Source organism: Chinchilla lanigera, unplaced genomic scaffold (genome assembly GCF_000276665.1).
Source record: "Chinchilla lanigera isolate Chin_1 unplaced genomic scaffold, ChiLan1.0 scaffold00010, whole genome shotgun sequence".
NCBI lineage: Eukaryota > Metazoa > Chordata > Mammalia > Rodentia > Chinchillidae > Chinchilla > Chinchilla lanigera.
This window is the reverse complement of record NW_004955411.1, coordinates 36,126,179-36,145,182: the sequence shown is the minus strand read 5'-3', so window position 1 is coordinate 36,145,182 and position 19,004 is coordinate 36,126,179. Positions and strand designations below refer to the sequence as shown.

General features: G+C 35.9%; 1 protein-coding gene across 6 annotated transcripts in view; it reads left to right on the top strand.

The window, feature by feature from the left end:
* Nucleotides 1-19,004, top strand: part of Rev3l (REV3-like, polymerase (DNA directed), zeta, catalytic subunit) — a 178,360-nt gene that overhangs the window by 101,425 nt on the left and 57,931 nt on the right. For all 6 annotated transcript variants that reach the window (XM_005377902.2, XM_005377901.2, XM_005377904.2 and 3 more), the window contains 5 exons: nt 2,773-3,010; nt 5,644-5,783; nt 6,324-10,449; nt 14,616-15,523; nt 18,681-18,763. In XM_005377902.2, the coding sequence (XP_005377959.1) occupies nt 2,773-3,010; nt 5,644-5,783; nt 6,324-10,449; nt 14,616-15,523; nt 18,681-18,763 (5,495 nt within the window). The remainder of the gene's footprint in view (nt 1-2,772; nt 3,011-5,643; nt 5,784-6,323; nt 10,450-14,615; nt 15,524-18,680; nt 18,764-19,004) is intronic.

Here is a 19,004-nt window from a genome sequence, read left to right as displayed (position 1 = left end):
AAAAGTTAATTTGAAGTTTGCAATCTAATATAATCTGTTTCTACATCTGAATAAAATTAATGTATGAAAGTATTTTAAATTACATTCTAAAGAGTCAAAAGAGAAATACAGAAATACTTAAGGAAATAAAAAAGAGATCTAGACGCATATCCCTGTTTCATTATGTTAGTCATGAGCAGATAAAATTCTACCTTTCCTAAAGTTCCAGAATACTCTCTCCTACCCTTCCATCCCCCACCCATCCTGGGAATTGAATCCAAGGATCTCACTGAGCTACACCTCCAGCTTTTTAAATTTTCTGTTTTGGTGTAGAGTCTTGCTAAGTCACTGAGTTACCCAGGCTGGGTTTGAACTTGTCATCTTCCTGCCTCAGCCACCCAGACTTCTGAGGTTACAGATGTGTGCCATCATACCCAGCTAAAATTCAATTTTAATGTCATCAAATATCAGAGAGTATGAAGGTTTAAGCAGTAGATCATTGGGGCTGGGGATTTAGCTCAGCAGCATAGCGCCTGCCTGGCAAGTGCAAGATCATGAGTTTGATTCCCAGTACCAGAGAAAAACAACAAAAACAAAAAGCAATACATCATTGCCAAAATGGCTCCTGCCAAACATTTATTTTTGGTAGTAAGACTGAACTTACTTCATTATTAATAGTCAACAAAGGAAACCTAAAACAATATTTTAGTGAATTTTCATTGCCCCAGAAAAACCCTGTACCCATTACAGGGTTCCTTGCTTTCAGCCCTTGACAACCACTAGTCTTCATTCTCTTGTTCTGGATCTGTGTAATTGGGGTATATCATATAAATGGAGTCATGTAATATGTAGACTTTTGTATCTTACTGCTTTTGGTTGGCATCATGTTTTTAAAGTTCATGTTGTAGCATCTGTCAGTACTTCATCTGTCTTTTTACTGAAAAATATCCCATCTATGGATATCACATTTTGTTAATCCATTGATTAATGATTATTTGGGTTGTTTGTACTTTTCTGGCTATTATGAATATTGCTGATATGATTCAGGCATGTATATCTGTGTGGACATTTTTTCAGCTTGAGTTTATATGTATGAGTGGGATTTATGGGTCATAGATATAGGTACATAAAAAAAAACTCAGTTTCTCTTATACATTCACACCATGTCAGTCAGTGAAGACTTCAGTGTATAGAGGACCTCAAATGTGTGGGAGGTTTTCTCCACACACCATGCAAGTAATTAGTTCTACAGGAGGCACCATCTGGGTGTCTTCAGGTCTTACATTGTCTGCCTAGAGCAGTGATGGCTAATCTTTTAGAGACAAGTACCTAAACTGCAACCTAAAACCCACTTATCACAAAGCGCCAGCATTGCAATTAAATCTGGATACTGAGATTTTGGTTTAGGAAAAACAACTCACACATTAACATCTTCTGTCTTAAAAGAAAAACATGTGTATCATAGGTTCACCCGCACTGGCCCAGAGACAGCATCTGATATCATAGATAGGGAGCTCAGTCCTTAAGACTGCTACGTCCCAAGATTGTGGTCATAAGTCCCAGATTGTTCTACCTGTTCTTCTGACTGGCTATAAATTGGGGTTCCCATAGTTCCCATATTGGAGTTTAATTTGCTAGAGCAGTTCACACAACTAAGGGATATACTTAATTTACTGGCTTAATTATAAGTGATATTACAAAGGATATATTGATGAACACCAGGTAAAGAGATGAGTAAGGCAAAATATGGGGGAAAGAACATGGAACCCTCTTGGTATGTACCATCCTTCAGGAATTTCTACATGTTTGGCTATTCAGAGGCTCTCAGAACTCAGTCTTTTGTAGTGTTTAATGCTGCTTAATTACATAAACATGAATGATTAAATCATTAGCTAATGGTGATCAACTCAACCTTCAGCTCTTCTCCACTCCCCCAGAGGTTGAAAGATGGAACTCTAAATTGCAGCTCTAAACCTGCCTTGGTCTTCCTGCTCCTAGTCTCCATTATGAAGCTACCTAGCGACCGCCAGCTCAGCTCTTCAGCTTTTAAGAGACTGATTGTTTCAATATTACAGGAATTTTAAGAGTTGCATACCAAACAGGAAGTGGGGTGTATTTTTCACAATATCACATATGGTAATTTTATGTTAAGCATTTTGAGGAACTGCCAGTGGAGATATCATTTATAGTTTGACCAGCAATGTTTGAAGGGGCCAGTTTCTTCACAGCCTTACCACTTGATTATCCTTTTTATTTTAGCAGTTTTAGTGTGTGACATGGTGTTATAAAGAATGCTGTGAACTATTTTTAAGCTCTCTTGTATTTTTGCAAGTACAGATTTTCTTTGAGGTAAATAAAGCTTAAGGGAAGGTTAAGAGCTTTAAATTGATTAAAATTTAAGGTACTTCCTTAGCATTAATTCATTTTATATTTGCATTTTATATTTTACATTTTATATTTATTCTGAACACTTGTATGCATGTTTTGTTCAGTACTCTGCAGGCTTAAACATTTGGTCAGCTTATTAAGATGAAGGTTCATGAGACCTACCTTAGAATCCTAATTTAGTCATTGTGGATGAGTTCTGAGACTCTTCTTTTTAGTAAAGTTACAAAAGCATTCTAATAAAGATGGTCTTAGGATCACGTTTTGGTGGGAGAGCTTCTTCAACAGCCAACTACATACTTTCAGAATGTGCCAGTAGCTATGTTTTTATTCTTATAGTTTACCTGCATTATTATTATTTAGAAAATTTTAAGTCATTTGTTGGTGATTACTTCACTTGTTTTGTAGTGGACAGTAGTCCCGATGAGGCTCTGGTACATCTTCTTGCTGGATTGGAAAGTGATGGATATCAGGGGCAAAGAAATAGGATGGCATCACCATGTCACTCTTTTGGAGACACAAAAAATCTCCAAAATAGTGATGATGAAGAAAATGAACCACAGATTGAAAAAGAGGAAATGGAGCTTAGTTTGGTGATGTCCCAGAGATGGGACAGCAATATTGAAGAACATTGTGCCAAAAAAAGGTAATTTTTTAGTTCAGTTATCTTAATAACTTCCTTTTGTAATTATCACTGTTAATCTAAAGTTGTTTCTGCTGTTCATAATATAAAATGTGTTATGGACTAAATGGACTTCTTTGAAACCCTTTTAAATAGTGGTTTGTTTTCACGTAGTATGTACTTCCTATTCCAAAGAAAATGATGTTTTGCTACATTTAGAAAGATTAGTCTTTTACTAATTATTCTATAGACTGTTTTAACATTTGTGAGTAATAAATGAGGGAAATTGAAGCTCCTCCTTATCTGAAAATTTGAAAAAAAGAATGCCTTTTAAGAGTTAATGTTTTGGAGTTTAACATCTATCTATGATGTCAGTTTGGAAGACAAGGAATGGCTTCCCAGTACGAACAGAGTAAAGGAATTAAGTATTAAAAATTTAAGATACATGAGAGTTGCAGAAGGAAACACTGGCGTTATGGTTTGTTTATCAAAATAAATCAATAAGATGGCCCTGCAGTTTTCTGAGTCACTGTGAGCTTAGAATTCTAAGTTTTATTATTTCTGGGTAGAAAAAATTAGGCCTCTGAGCCTAAAATGAGTATCCCCTTTAAACTCCTATACACTGTACTAACATTTATAAAGTCTGTGTTTGAAATTTTATACCCTAGAGCTGTTAAAAGGGAAACAAAGCTAATCCATAAATTTGGTTTATTTGTACATAACTATTTTTCTACTTAATAAATCAGGGAATGGAATGTGATGTTATCTAGATGTGATATTATTATGACATAGTGTTTACTGCAATAATAGGAATGATTTTTCCCATGATTCAGTTCATGCTTTTGTGTTACTTGGACGAATTGAAACCATGCCTATTTTAACTTGGGAAAACAAACCTAACATTTCATAAATATACATTAACAAGAAATTGAATAGTAGAAGCATAATGTCTAGAAAAGGAATTAGTTATTTTTACTCTTCTGAATGTTATATTTTGCCCTGAGAACTGAGAAAGAGAAAACAAGGAAGAAAAATAGAGGAATCTGTGAACACTGTTACTTTTAAAGAATATTTGAATAATGAAGAGAGATGAACCATGGGGAAAAATGATAAATATGTTTATATGTTTTGAAGGCTTTCCTATGGAAAATGACAAAAACTTGCTCCATATGTCTGCAAAGGGTAAAAACAGATCATATGTGGAAGTTTTTATAATAGTGTGTTATTCAGCTTTCTATCACTGTGACAGAAAACTGAGAAAAACAACTTAAAAAGAAGAAAGATTTAGTTTAGTTTATGGTTTCAGAGGGTTCAGTATATGGTCAGTTGGCTCCATTGCTTATGAGCTTGTGGTAAGGTGGAGCATCATGGCAGAGAGCTTGTGGTGGAACAGAGCTCCTTACTTTATAGCAGGTAGCAAGGAGGAGGAGGGAAGCTGGACAAGGCATGCCTTCAGGGACCTACTTCCTCCAACTAGGTACACCCTCTTAAAGGTTCTACCCCTCCCAGTAGGCTTCCTATTAAACCATGAATCTATCAGTGGATGAGGTTAAAACTTTCATAATCCAGTCATCTTCCACTTCCAAACGCTGCTGTATTGGTGACCAAGCCTTCAACACATGAGCTTTGGAGGACATTTCAGGTCCAAATCATAACTTACAGGAATAGAATTACTCATAGTTAGAGTTGAAAAGAAATATTTTTGTGTAATATGGGAATATTCTTACTAACAAGTAGGACCAGTAACTTTAGAAAGATTAGCCCGTAAGAGAGCAAATGACTTTCACACAGAATATAAAAGCAGAGATTGGTTATGTTAGATGTGTTTAAAATGGGGTTTTTACATTGGGTAAAAAGTTGGGCACGAGATATTAGATAATTCAGCTCTTGAAAGTGATTATGTGACAAGTTTTGATTTGGAAAGATCTAAAGGAGAAACTCTACCATGTATAATAAAGAGGTGTATTTTCAAACTTTAGAGACCAGAAAAAGTTGGGTATGGTTAGAAAGATTTTCCCTTTGAGATAAAAGGGAAAGTATCAGGTTAGTGTCAGTATGAGATAAAACTTAAAGAGACTATCTTTTTTGGCTTTGATGTCCATCCACATTTCTACGTAATCCTATTTTGTAGCTCCTGCCCAATTGACTCAGTACTTGTACTGCTATTCTTTGTCTGAACTAGAAGGAAGGAATATCCCTTCCTTCACCTTTTACTTGTCTTTTTTCTTCTTATTCATTTCAGAATGTAGTGTTTACATGTTTATGGAAATGTCTTTCAGTATTCCAGTAAGGCACTTTTTAAAAATTACTGGGTTCTCACTCCGACTGTTATATATGTATATTAAGGACAGAATGAAAGGGAAATTATGAGGAAGAATATTATTAGATATGATAATCCAGGATATTATACAGTTATGAATATAGGAATTGTTTCTTCTCACATAAGAGGTATTATAATGTCTATTTACAATAATAATTTGTAGATGCCATAGTAAAAAAACATGTTAATAAGGCAAAATACATAAGCTTTTCCTTTTAAAATTACATTTTTGAGATCTTTTTTATTGTTTTAACTGTTGTGGTCAAATTAGATTATTTGCATCTGAGATGCTCTTTTCTCATGGATATACTCACCATGAAATTTTGATATTCTCTAGGTTACTGTGCAGAAATACTCACAGAAGTTCAACTGAAGATGATTCCTCTTCTGAAGAAGAAATGGAATGGAATGATAACAGTTTGCTTCTTGCCAATCTTTCTATACCTCAGTTAGATGGAACTGCAGATGAAAATGGTGGTAAGTGATTAAGTCTGTAGTGAGCATTTGGTTATGTAGGACTTAAAAATATTTTTTATTTTAGAACTAGCACATTTCCAGTATAGTTGACTAAATAAGCTGTTGTGACACTGCTATGTTTTGACCTTCCCTGGAATTTTTTTCTTTTGAGAAAATAGACTTCCTTTCATTTCTAAGGGCATATAGCATTGTTAATTGCTGACTTCATGCTTTGGAAACTTTATAATTTAAGTAATACTGGAAACTAAGAAACATGCTCAGCTTACTTGAAATGATTAAAGTATTATTTTATGAAACATTTTTAATGTGACAGTATTTTTCCCTTATTCCTTCAAAAGACATTATTATATTTCCCCAGTATAACCTTTTCCTGATCCAAAGAATATAAAAACAAAATATGTAAAACCAAACTTTTGTTGAGATAAGTATTTTAACATATGAACTTAATTTCATGTCATTTCTTCCCTGCTGATAGTATCTTGACATGGGAAAATATTTTAAAAAGTGGGAATAAAATAAATTATTTTTTTTCCATTCCAGATAATCCATTAAATAATGAAAATTCTAGAACCCACTCTTCTGTAATTGCAACAAGCAAACTATCAGTAAAACCCTCCATTTTTCATAAGGATGCTGCTACATTAGAACCCCCATCGTCTGCTAAGATTACCTTCCAGTGTAAACACACAAGTGCCCTTTCTTCACATGTTTTGAACAAGGAAGATTTAATTGATGACCATCCGCAGCCAAACAATATAGAAAAAGGTCTTGATAACTCAGTTACTTCTTTTACAAATGAAAGCACTTACTCGGTGAAGTCTTTAAACTGTACTGTCCATTCAGAAAATTCTCATAAAGAAAGTAGTAAGAAAGATACCCTCCCAGTATCTTCCTGTGAAAGTAGTATTTTTGATTATGAAGAAGATATCCCCTCTGTTACAAGACAAGTACCAAGTAGAAAGTACACAAACATTAGAAAGATTGAAAAGGATGCCTCTTTTCTACATATGAGCCGTCATGCTATTGAGAATACATTGGGAAAAAAGTCTTTCAGCTTTTCTAACTTAAGTCATTCAAAAAGTAAGTTACCCTCTGATGGACATGAGAAAGGAACCAGCACAGCTCTGAATAGTTTATTTCCCTCCTCATTAACTGAAAATTGTGAATTGCTTTCATGCTCAGGAGAGAATAAAACTATGGTGCATTCTCTTGATTGCATTGCTGATGAGAGTGGACTAAATAAACTTAAAATCAGATATGAAGAATTTCAAGAACATAAAACAGAGAAGCCAAGTCTCAGCCAGCAAGCAGCACATTACATGTTCTTTCCCAGTGTTGTTCTTTCTAATTGTCTCACTAGACCACAGAAACTATCTCCTGTGACATATAAACTGCAACCTGCCAATAAACCATCCCGGTTAAAATTGAATAAAAAGAAACTTGTGAGTCATCAGGAGACTTCTACCAAAAGTAGTGAAACTGGATCCACAAAAGATAGTTATATGCAAAATAATCCATATAATGGTAATCCTGAGAAGGATAATGTGTTGGCTGGTGATTTAATTAAAACCCCCCATGGATCTTTTGAAAACAAGACACATACAGACAGTTTTTTAGACTGTCACTTTGGAGATGGAACCTTAGAAACCGAGCAATCTTTTGGACTATATGGAAATAAATATACACTTAGAGCCAAACGCAAGGTAAATTATGAAACAGAAGATAGTGAATCAAGTTTTGTAACACACAACTCAAAAATTAGCCTACCTCACCCCATGGAAATTGGTGAAAGTTTAGATGGAACTCTCAAATCTCGAAAACGAAGAAAAATGTCTAAAAAGCTACCCCCTGTCATTATAAAGTATATTATTATTAATAGGTTTAGAGGGAGGAAAAATATGCTTGTGAAACTAGGAAAAATAGACTCTAAAGAAAAACAAGTAATATTAACAGAAGAAAAAATGGAACTGTATAGGAAGCTTGCACCTTTGAAAGATTTTTGGCCAAAAGTTCCTGATTCCCCTGCAACCAAATATCCCATCTATCCACTAACGCCAAAGAAAAGTCACAGAAGAAAGTCCAAACATAAGTCTGCTAAGAAAAAAACTGGTAAGCAGCAAAGGACAAGCAGTGAAAATATTAAAAGAACTTTATCTTTCAGAAGAAAGCGGTCACATGCGATTCTTTCTCTTCCCTCACCATCTTACAATGCTGAAACTGAAGACTGTGACTTGAATTACAGTGACGTTATGTCTAAACTGGGTTTTCTTTCTGAGAGAAGCACAAGTCCTGTAAATTCTTCTCCACCTCGCTGCTGGTCTCCCACAGATCCAAAAGCTGAAGAAATTATGGCTGCTGCAGAAAAAGAAACGATGCTTTTTAAGGGTCCTAATTCCTATAGTAGTAAGACTGTTAATTCTCGTGTAGGAAAAAGTAACCGCACAAGAGTGCAGGTTAAGAAGTCAAAAACAAAGCATGTTAATCCCTCTGTAGTTACTAAGAAAAGGAACAAACGAAATCAGACAAATAAACTAATAGATGATGTAACAAAGAAACCAAGAGCAAAACAGAAACAAAAAACAAATGAGAAAAGTAAATCAAGAAAGCACATAACACTTAAGGATGAAAAAATAAAATCTCAGTCTGGTGCAGAAGTTAAATTTGTGCTGAAACACCAGAATGTGTCTGAACCTACAAATAGTTCTGGAGGCTCTCAAGTACTTTTTAAACAGAAAGAGGTGTCACTAACAGGCTTGGTCACAGATCATCCCCTCTCTGCTCCTCAGCCCACTGGAATCAGTGCACAACAGAAGCTATCTGGTTGCTTTTCTTCTTTCTTAGAAAGTAAGAGGTCTGCAGATTTGCAGACATTGCCTAGTTCACGAGATGATTTGCATTCATCTGTTGCTTGTAGTTCTATAGGCTCTGGAATCTCAAAAAGTAATATTCAAAGGAGTCATAGTCAGAATGCTATGTTTACTCTAAAAGAATCAACCTTGATTCAGAAAAATATATTTGACCTTTCCAACCATTTGTCTCAGGTAGCACAAAGTACACAGATATCTTCAGGTATAATGTCTCCAAAGACAGAAGAGAGTGCAAATTTACAAAAAAACTATTTGTCATCCATTGGGAAGTTAAATGAGTATCGCAATTCCCTAGAATCAAAGTCAGATCAGATCTGTGCCCCTAATTTTTTGCATTGCAAAGACAGTCAGCAACAGCTTGTGTGCATGGCAGAGCAGTCAAAGCACAGTGAAACTTGTTCTTCAGGAAATGCAGCTTCAGAGGAAAGCCAAATGCCAAATAATTGCTTTGTAACTTCCTTGAGAAATCCAGTCAGACAAATAGCATGGGAGCAAAAACAAAGGGGCTTTATTTTAGATATGTCAAACTTTAAACCTGAAAAGGCAATGCAGAGGTCACTGTCAGAAGCAATTTCACAAACCAAAGCACTTTCTCAGTGTAAAAATCAAACTGTGTCAACACCTTCAGCATTTGGTGAAGGACAATCTGGACTGGCAGTTCTAAAGGAACTGTTACAAAAAAGACAGCAGAAAGCACAAAATGCAAACATTATGCAAGACTCATTATCTAATAAACAACAACCAAACAAAATTATTTCCAGTTCCCTTGAACAGAAAGCAAACAAACGGACACGAACAGTAACATCTCCAAGAAAACCTCGAACTCCCAGAAGTACAAAACCTAAAGAAAAAACTCCCAAAGTTCTAAAAATAGACTCTTCAAATATACAAAATTCTGGCCAATTGGATAATTCCCTATCAGATGATAGTCCTGTCTTTTTTTCAGATCCAGGTTTTGAAAGTTGTTATTCTCTTGAAGATAGCTTGTCACCTGAACATAATTATACTTTTGATATTAACACAATAGGACAGACTGGATTTTGTAGTTTTTATTCTGGGAGTCAGTTTGTCCCAGCTGATCAGAATTTGCCTCAGAAGTTCCTAAGTGATGCTGTTCAGGATCTTTTTCCAGGACAAGCTCTAGAAAAACATGACAACCAGAAGTGTGAAGACAAGCATCATGCCTCAGACTCAACGTCTTGGATTAGATCTAGTCCTGAACTTTTTGAGAAATCAGCTGTAGAGAGCAGTGAAAATCATTGCCACCACCAATGGAAAAATAGCTTCCATTCTCTCAATACTCGATCCAATTCAATAATAGATTCTTTCTGTGTCCAGCAAGCAGAGGACTGTTTGAGTGATAAGTCCAGATTGAATAGGAGTTCAGTAAGCAAGGAAGTGTTTCTTAGCCTCTCACAGCCAAACAGTTCAGACTGGATTCAAGGACACACCAGAAAAGAAATGGGACAGTCTCTTGATTCAGTTAATACCTCTTTCACTACAGTACTTTCCTCCCCTGATGGTGAACTTATGGATGCAGCCTCTGAAGACCTGGAATTGTATGTTTCAAGAAATAATATGTTGTCACCAACACCTGATAGTTCACCAAGGTCTGCCAGCTCTCCCTTACAATCAAAAAATGGCATTTTTGCCCCTCGAACTGCTCATATTCTGAAACCACTTATGTCTCCACCGAGTAGGGAAGAAATTGTGGCAACTTTGTTGGATCATGATCTTTCAGAAACTATTTACCAGGAACCATTTTGCAGTAATCCTTCTGATGCGCCAGAAAAACCCAGGTAATTATGTATGTATGATATTTGATACCTGGTTGCTATTTTTCTGTCTGTGATACTGTGTTTATAAGCATCATTGTGAAAGCTATTTGTAATTATAGACTTAAGAAGAAAATTCACAAACTAACCTGTTATACCTAGACAGATTTGAATTGATGCTTGTATTGGGCATGGATCTCGTTTCTTAACACTGTATCTCTGTTAAGGATTAGAGGAACAGAAATATTGCAGTAATTGCGTTTATTTTTTTAAGGTGCTTGGGATCAAACCCAAGTCCTTATATATGCTAGGTAAGTAGGTAAGTAGGGCAAAAATGCTCTACCACTGAGCCATACCCCACAGTGATCATTTTTAAATTGGTGTTTTTTAAAAATGTCAGACTTTTATACTGTTTAAAAAGAACTTCATTTTTAAAATGATGTTTAAAATGAATGTGTTTGTCAGGTTCTGTCACTGTAACAAATATCTGAGGTCATAAACTTACAAAGAGAAAAAGGTGATTTTCACTCAGTGTCAGAGGTTCCAGTTCATGACTGGCTCGCCTCATTGCTTTGGGACTGTAATGTAGCAACACATCATGGTGGCACGTGCAGCAGAGCAAAGCTGCCCATCTCAGAAGAGAGGAAGAAGGAAAATCCAGGGCCCAAAGGTCCCCTGCAAGGGCAGTCGCAGGGTTTTAACTGTCTCCCACTCAGCCCCACATTTTAAAATTTCTGACAGCTACCGATAATACCACACTGGGCTCCAGGCCTCTAACACATGGGCCTTTTGGGGACACTCAAGATCCAAACTGCAGCAGTGAGCATACATACACTTTAAGTATTCTTTTATATTAAGTGAAGATTTTTAAGGTGTTTCTATTATAAATGACTTTCTTTTCAAGTGGTTTCTTTTTTTTTGTCTTTTTTGAGACAAGGTCTCTCTATGCAGTTCAGGGTGGCCTTGAGCTCACTTTGTAGCCTAGGCTGGTCTTGAACTTGCAACAGTTCTCCTGCCTCAGCGTCCTGAGTGCTGGGATTACAGGCGTGCGCCACCATGCCCAGCTGAAAATTATTAGCCTGTTCCTGGGTTCTTTATTCCACTGATACATGTGTCTGCCTTTTTTTTTTTGAGGGGGGGGGGCACCTGGAATCAATCTCAGGACTTTGTGCTTCAAGTGGTTTCAATATCTTTAGTCTTATTGTTAGCTTATATAGTTATTAAGGGTACAAATGGGCTTTGGCCCCTCCTTGTCTATTCTTTTTCTTTAAGATTCTTTTCATGAAAGTGATATAGCAAATAGCACAATGGGAATTATTGTACTGATTTATCAGTAGTTGAAAGTCATTCTGTACCACCTTCATCACCAAGTTAGGACATACCTGGTAAGAACTAAATTAGAGAACTTAATCCAAGAGAGGTAAATGATAATTCTTGTTCCTGCCCCAGGATTTATGATCCTGTGTACTTAACCATTTGCAGAAAGAGCCCATTCATTTCAGAAGTAGAAAAAAAATAGTGGGGCTTCTAAAGCAGGCCCTACTTAAATTATTGAAAGAGTTATAAAGAGCCAGTTAGAGCAGAGACCATACTAATGTGTGCTGCACTGACCTTTAACAGTGCCGTGTTCCTGACCCTAGTTAAAATATACACACATGCACACATATAGTCAGTGTAAGTGTATGTGATTATATATTTGTCCACAGCCATAGAATATTCAAGCCAGGAGTGAATCTACATGTGAACTCTGGGCTTTGGGTGGTATGACTCGTCAGTGTACACTTATCAGCAGTAGCACATGCATGGCTTGGATGAGTGATGATGAGAACTTGGGAGGCTGTGCATGCGTGGGAATGCAGGGAAGCTGTAAAAGATATCTACCCTCCTAATTTTGCTGTGAACCTAAAACTGATCTAAACAGAAAAGAAAAAGATGAATTCTAGCTTTTACCCACTAAATTAGCAATAATTCTTGTAGGATTCCATTTAAGAAATGGTTGAGAGGAAGAAGTAAAGGCAAAGCAGTGAGAATAGGATATCAGAAATACAGAGTAAAGGGTCAGGGATATAGCTCAGCTGGTGCACTGCCTGCCTGGCATGCGCAAGGCTCTGAGTTCGATTCCTGGTACCAAAAAAAAAGGAAGGAAGAAGCGGAGAAACACAAAGTACAGAGTCCCTCCTCTGATGATTTGAAATAAAGGGCAAAAACATTCCCTTCTCTTCCCAATAGAGCTATATAGTTTTGTTTGCCTTAGTACCCACATGGGACTCTCCGTTTATTTCTCTGCTAGAGTATATGAATATCTGTTCATTATATGCCAATTTTTATTACTTTAGGAGCTTTGACTTTAGTGGTAGTGATTACAGTATTTTTCCATCTTTTTTTTTCTACCTCAGCCTTATATGTGGTTTGAGTTTTTAGTTACCAAACTTACCTGCTGTAGTCATTAACTTTTTATTGCTACTGTCCAACTTTGACACTTGTCCTGTAGCAAAAATAAAAGGATAATAACCATTTTTGAAACATTGTTCATAATAAAAATATATATATTCAGTATAGTAAATGTAGGAAGATAGAAGAAATTACACCATTTCTTTACCTAGTTATTAGTTATGGCCAATATGATATTTTGATGTGCTTTCTTTATAAGAGATAGTTTTTAGTTTATAAAATGTGATCTTTCTGTAGTTACAGTATTACATCCAAATTTATTCATTCAGTGAGTTTCTTAAAACATCATTTAATGGCTGCCTGATATTCTGTCATGTATAAAATAAGTAGGCATAAAGGTGGTTTTCTGTTTTGCCTGTATAGATATGTGAGTAATATTTTCTTCATAAAGTATTTCTTATATTTTGGAGCTTTTTCCTTATCATCCAAGAAGTAGGACTCTTGAAAAGTTGAAAGCTCTTAAAGCATAGTTTGAAATTGTGCCATGCTTCTGACAATATAAAAGAAAGCTGAATTTACCGTATCTCATCAAAATTTACTACTCTTGACTTCATTATGTCCTGTGTGTGATTAGTATTAGGGTTGGTATTGTCACATGGTATATGTACCAACTTCTTCAACAGCAGTAATTCTGTTTCTGACTTTTCATATAGCTGTGAAGCAAGTACAGAAAAGACACTTAAGTGCTGGTTACAGAATTAACTGGTGGAGACCAAAATTTTTCCATACAAAAGGAACAAGGAACTGTGTGACACTGGATACTCCTTCCTCAGCTGCAAAGCAGAAAACATGAATCTAGCAAATTGAGTTTTATGTAGAGAGCAGGTCTTTTGGAGAATCTTGCTTTAAGAGAAGTGATAAAAAAACTAAGAGCTGTCTTCATACATAGAAGAATTATCCTGAGGAAGAAAGAGTAGGCTTATTTTATGTTGCTGAAATAGTATTGATAGGTTACAGAAAAGCATTATATAACCTTTATAGGTATTGGAAACTAAGCCAGGTCATCTTTAAAATACTTATTCCTTGCATATATACATGTACATACATTGGTAATATTTAAGTTATGCATTTTGTGGGCTCTGTGAACTCCTGAGTCCTTGTGTTAAACCTTATCCTTTAAGAGAAGAAAAAAAGTGTTGGTAATTTGCTTCAGTTATACATGGTTGATTTTTAGTGCTAGGAATTGAACTTAGGACCTCACACATACTAAGTACATAATCTGTATACTGCCAGCAGTGTGATTTTTTTTCAGTGATTGAGAGAATTTGAAGGGTATAAAGACCTGTTTGAATTGACTGGTTTTGTTACAAAATATAAAAAGGTGTTGTACGTAAAATCCCAGAGACAGACACTGAATTATAAATTACTGTAATTATTTTTATCCATAGATCTTAGGAAAGTTAAGATTAGAAAAGATCAGGAGAGTCTTAGGAGTTTGTATCATCTCCTTGAAGGAAGGAAGATTGGTGAGGAACTGAAACAAAATATATCTTCTGTCTTTTGTATTGATGATACTTTACAAAGACCATTTGTTAGTCGTACAACTTTGAGGAAAAGTACTCTGGGGCTACAGATAGAGTGTTCCTAGCTACAGTGGAAGGGAGGGTGATGAGAAGAAAGAGATGGGTATAATTAACATTCCAAAAGAGACTTTATAAGCATCTCTTTGATGGGAAACTAAATATTTTTGCAATTGTTCTTTGAGACAAAGCAATTATTCTAAAACATGTTGTTTATAGGGAGATTGGTGGACGGCTCCTCATGGTAGAAACTCGACTTCCAAATGATCTGGCTGAATTTGAGGGAGACTTTTCCTTGGAGGGACTTCGTCTGTGGAAAACAGCATTCTCAGCAATGACTCAGAATCCAAGACCAGGGTCACCCATTCGTAATGGCCAAGCAGTTGTTAATAAAGGATTGAGTAATAGCCATAAAATGGTTGAAGATAAAAAAATCGTGATCATGCCTTGCAAATGTGCCCCAAGTCGACAACTGGTTCAAGCATGGCTTCAAGCCAAAGAAGAATATGAGCGTTCTAAGAAACTGCCTAAAATTGAGCCAACTGGATTTTTAAAAGCTGTTGAGAATTTCAGCCCTTTAGCTAACCCTGATAACAGACCTATAGTGCCTCCACAAATGGATGAAAGCCCACATGTACTTCCTACTACAGCACATCCCAAGGAAGATGCTGATAATTCTTATATTGCTTTACAAGCACCAACCACAAGATACAGTCAGACTGCAAGTAAAAGCCAGATGCTGCTACCAGTTGCCTGTGCAAATGATGCTGAGAAAGATGAAGGTGATGATGATAACTACTATGTTAGTTATAGTTCCCCCGATTCTCCAGTAATTCCTCCGTGGCAACAAGCAACATCCCCAGATTCCAAAGCATTAAATAGAGATGATAGACCTTCATCACCGATAGAGAAGCTGTGTTCCCTGGCTGTTGAGAATTTCTTAAAGCCAATAAGAGATGGTATACAGAAAAGCCCCTGCAGTGAGACTGGGGAGTCTCTAGTTACCTCTCCAACTAAGGCAAGAAGTGGGAAATGTGAATCACTTTGCCTTCATAGTACACCAATTATACAGAGAAAACTTCTGGAACGGCTTCCTGAAGCAACTAACCTAAGCCCTTTATCAACAGGTAAGTATATAAATAATGGGAAGGCTTTGTAATGGTCTTTTAAGATAGAAATGAGAACAAAAAGCTGGAGACAGTGGCAGTTGCCTATAATCCCAGCTACTGCAGAGGCAGGGTGATCACAAATTTGAGGCCAGCCTGATTAACTAAATACCGTATTTCAGAATTTAAAAGGGCTGGGAATGTAGCTCAGTTTTAGGGTACTTGCCTACCATGTATGAGTCCCTGGTTTCAATCCCTAGAGATACCAAAAAAAAAAAAAATAATAGGAAGAAGAAAGAAAGGGAGAAAGGAAAGACATTGGTATCTGTCTGTAAGTCCGATTTTTAAAAGAAGCCAGAGCTCAGCAAATAAGAGATTATTCTAAGTCAGATGAACTTTCATTTTTCTGTGTAAAATCTGCTTCTATCCTATCTTCCTATGTTGGCATGAAATACGTAAGGAGCACTCAGAAATCTTAGTCTTCTCAACTTGATTTTCCACATTGGCTTTTTTACATATACCCAAATTTCTTCCTCCTTTTGAAAAAAATCAAAACCACAATTTTTTCTTGACCTTATATATCCAGCCAGTATCTATGCTTTCTTCTCTCCTTCAAAGCCAATTTTCTTAACAAATTTCTCTAACTTGACATCTTCCTTAGTTTACCTCCTGTCTTAATTACTTTTCTTGATGCTGAGACAAAACACTCAACACCTAAAGTTAAAGGAGGAAAGGCTTATTGTACCTCACAGTTTATAGGGATTTCAGTCCATAGTGGGCTGTCTCCAAGTCAGAGTGACATGGCAGAGGGGCGTCACAGAGGAGAAACAGTTCATGGCAGGCAAAAGGCACTGAAGTAGTGAAGTAGCAAGCAGCAAGTGACAAGCAACAACAGTAGCCCTTTTTCTGCCCCTTAGATTTTATCCAGCCTACTTGCACTGGTAACACTCACACCCTTAATCCTAGTGTTGTACTGCAAATCAATCCCAGCATCACATCCTCTAGATCCAGCCACCTCCACAAAATGCAACTGTGACCACAGAGGCTTTGAAGGGACATGCAGACACAAGCCATAACACTTCCTGTTCATTTTTCAACTCATGTAACTTCTATCCCCATCATTTCACTATTATAACTTTTGTAAAGACTCATAATAAACTTCATACAGCTAAAGCTGATTACTATCACATGCCTTCTAAACAGCCATTATTCTGTTGGCCACATCTTCTTAAAGCTTTTCCTCTGGGCTTTCCTCCTCCTTTCCTGTTTCTTCCTGCTGGCTTTCCTTTGAAACTTACCTATTTTCTGTCATTACCTAAGTCTTTTTTATTCTGTTTTTCCCTGTATTTTCTAATTCCTGTCCACAGGATTCACTGGTAATTCACAAATTCATATTTGCGCTTCTTCTGAGAACTTTCTTTTAAGCTGCAGAACACTGTCCAACTTCCCATTTGGCATTTCTACTTGAATAGTCAGAAGTACACAATCAGTACTTTTAAAACTAATTCTCAGTTTCATTGCACACGTTCACCACTACCTCAGCAGCACCCTCATAGGCACAGCACACATATGCATGCCCATATATAGAAACCCATCTGGTCTTTCATTCTTATCTAAATGAATAATAACATCGTCTATCAGTCAGCTACACAAATGAGAAACTATTTTTAGTATCCACTTGATTGCTTCAATAACCACTCAGTGTTTTCCAACCCATTACCAAGTCGTATCACTTATTTGTCTCCTACATTACCCAAATAAGTCTATTTCACTATATGTCTGCCACCACCACATTAGGCTGAGCTATCATCATCTTTTGCTTGGACTTCTTTATTAGCCTTTGGGCCTACTTTTAGCAATATCCATTTCTTTTTCTTGATAATTAGGGAAGATCTGTAATCTACTCTTAGTTGTTACTTTTTCGATTTCTGCTTACATAGCCTTATTATAAATAAAAATTCCCAGTTTTATTTCCCTTTGTTGTACTTACTGAGTTATAATCTCCCTTTACCCCATAGTTTCACTTTCAACAATTTCAGTTGCCCACAGATGACTGCAGTCCAAAATTAATAAATGGAAAATTCTAGAAATAAGAAATTCATAAATTTTAAATTGTGTGCCATTCTGAGTAGCATGATGAATTATCACATTTTCCTTCCTGGGAGCTGAATCATCCCTTTCTCCAGCATATTCACACTCCTATATGCTGCCTTCTTGGTAGTTGCTTAGTAACTATCCTAGTTATCAGATCTACAATTACAGGCATTGTGGAACTGTAATCCTTCACAAGGTTCAAGTAATCCTTATTTTACTTTATAATGACTCCAAAGGGCAAGGGTAGTGCTGCTGGCAATTCATACAAACCAAGAAGACACAGTAAAGTGCTTTCTTTAAGTAAAGAAGGTGAAGAATAATAAAAGAGATTTTGAGAGAAAGCAACCACATTCCCATGCCTTTTATTACAGTATGTTATAGTTGTTCTATTTTAACTATTAGCTATATTGTTATTCTCTTACTGTGCCTAATTTATGAACTGAGATTTATCATAGGTATATATAGGAAAAAACATAGTATATATTGTGCAGGGTTTTGTACTATTTAAGGTTTCAAGAATCCACCAAGGGTCTGGTAACATGCACTTCACAGATAAGGGGGATGCTAAAATTTTATTTTCTATAAATATGGTGAATTTCTGATTCTCTGTAGATGCCATGAGGGCAAAGGCTATGTCTTTTCCTTATCATAAATATTTGATAAATAAGTGAATAGATGAGTTAAATGAGTCCCACAGATAATGACTGAGGCCTAGAACTCAGTAAGTAAAGCTTAAGTGTTTTTATTTAGAAATACAAAATTTTACAAGAGGAGTCAAAATATATTATATACAAATACAAATTCTCCATGATGAATATGCTCATTACGTATATCTAGGTGGGCCGGGGATATGGCAGGTATATCTAAATTGCACCAAAAAAATTAATAAAAAGTACAAAATTTTAAAGTTTTTTTGGTGGACATAAGAGGTTTGAATTAGTTTTATTTTTAAATTATGAAGTCTTTGGAGGAATTTCTAGGAAAATACTCACAAATGATACTTAAGTATTTGAAACAGGAAATTGTTTTAAAACAGAAGTAGGTAATTTTAATGGACAAGTTAAAAATGAAATTTCTTTTACAGAACCAAAAACCCAGAAGTTGAATAATAAGAAAGGAAGTAATACTGACACTCTTAAAAGAGTACTGTTCACTACACAAGCAAAGGTAACTATATTAAACATATTTACAGATCAGTGGCGATCCAATCTTATTTTTAGATTTCAGTTGATAACATTGTGTCTCAATTTTAAAATTTTTATTAGTTATATTTTTGCATCATTATTTACATATCTTTGAGACAACAAGAAATTGCCTATTTTTTTTTAGTTTTTTTGTTGTTGTTGGGATCTAAGAGATTCTTATATGTAAATACAAATATTACAGAGAAAGTGAATATGATAGCCAA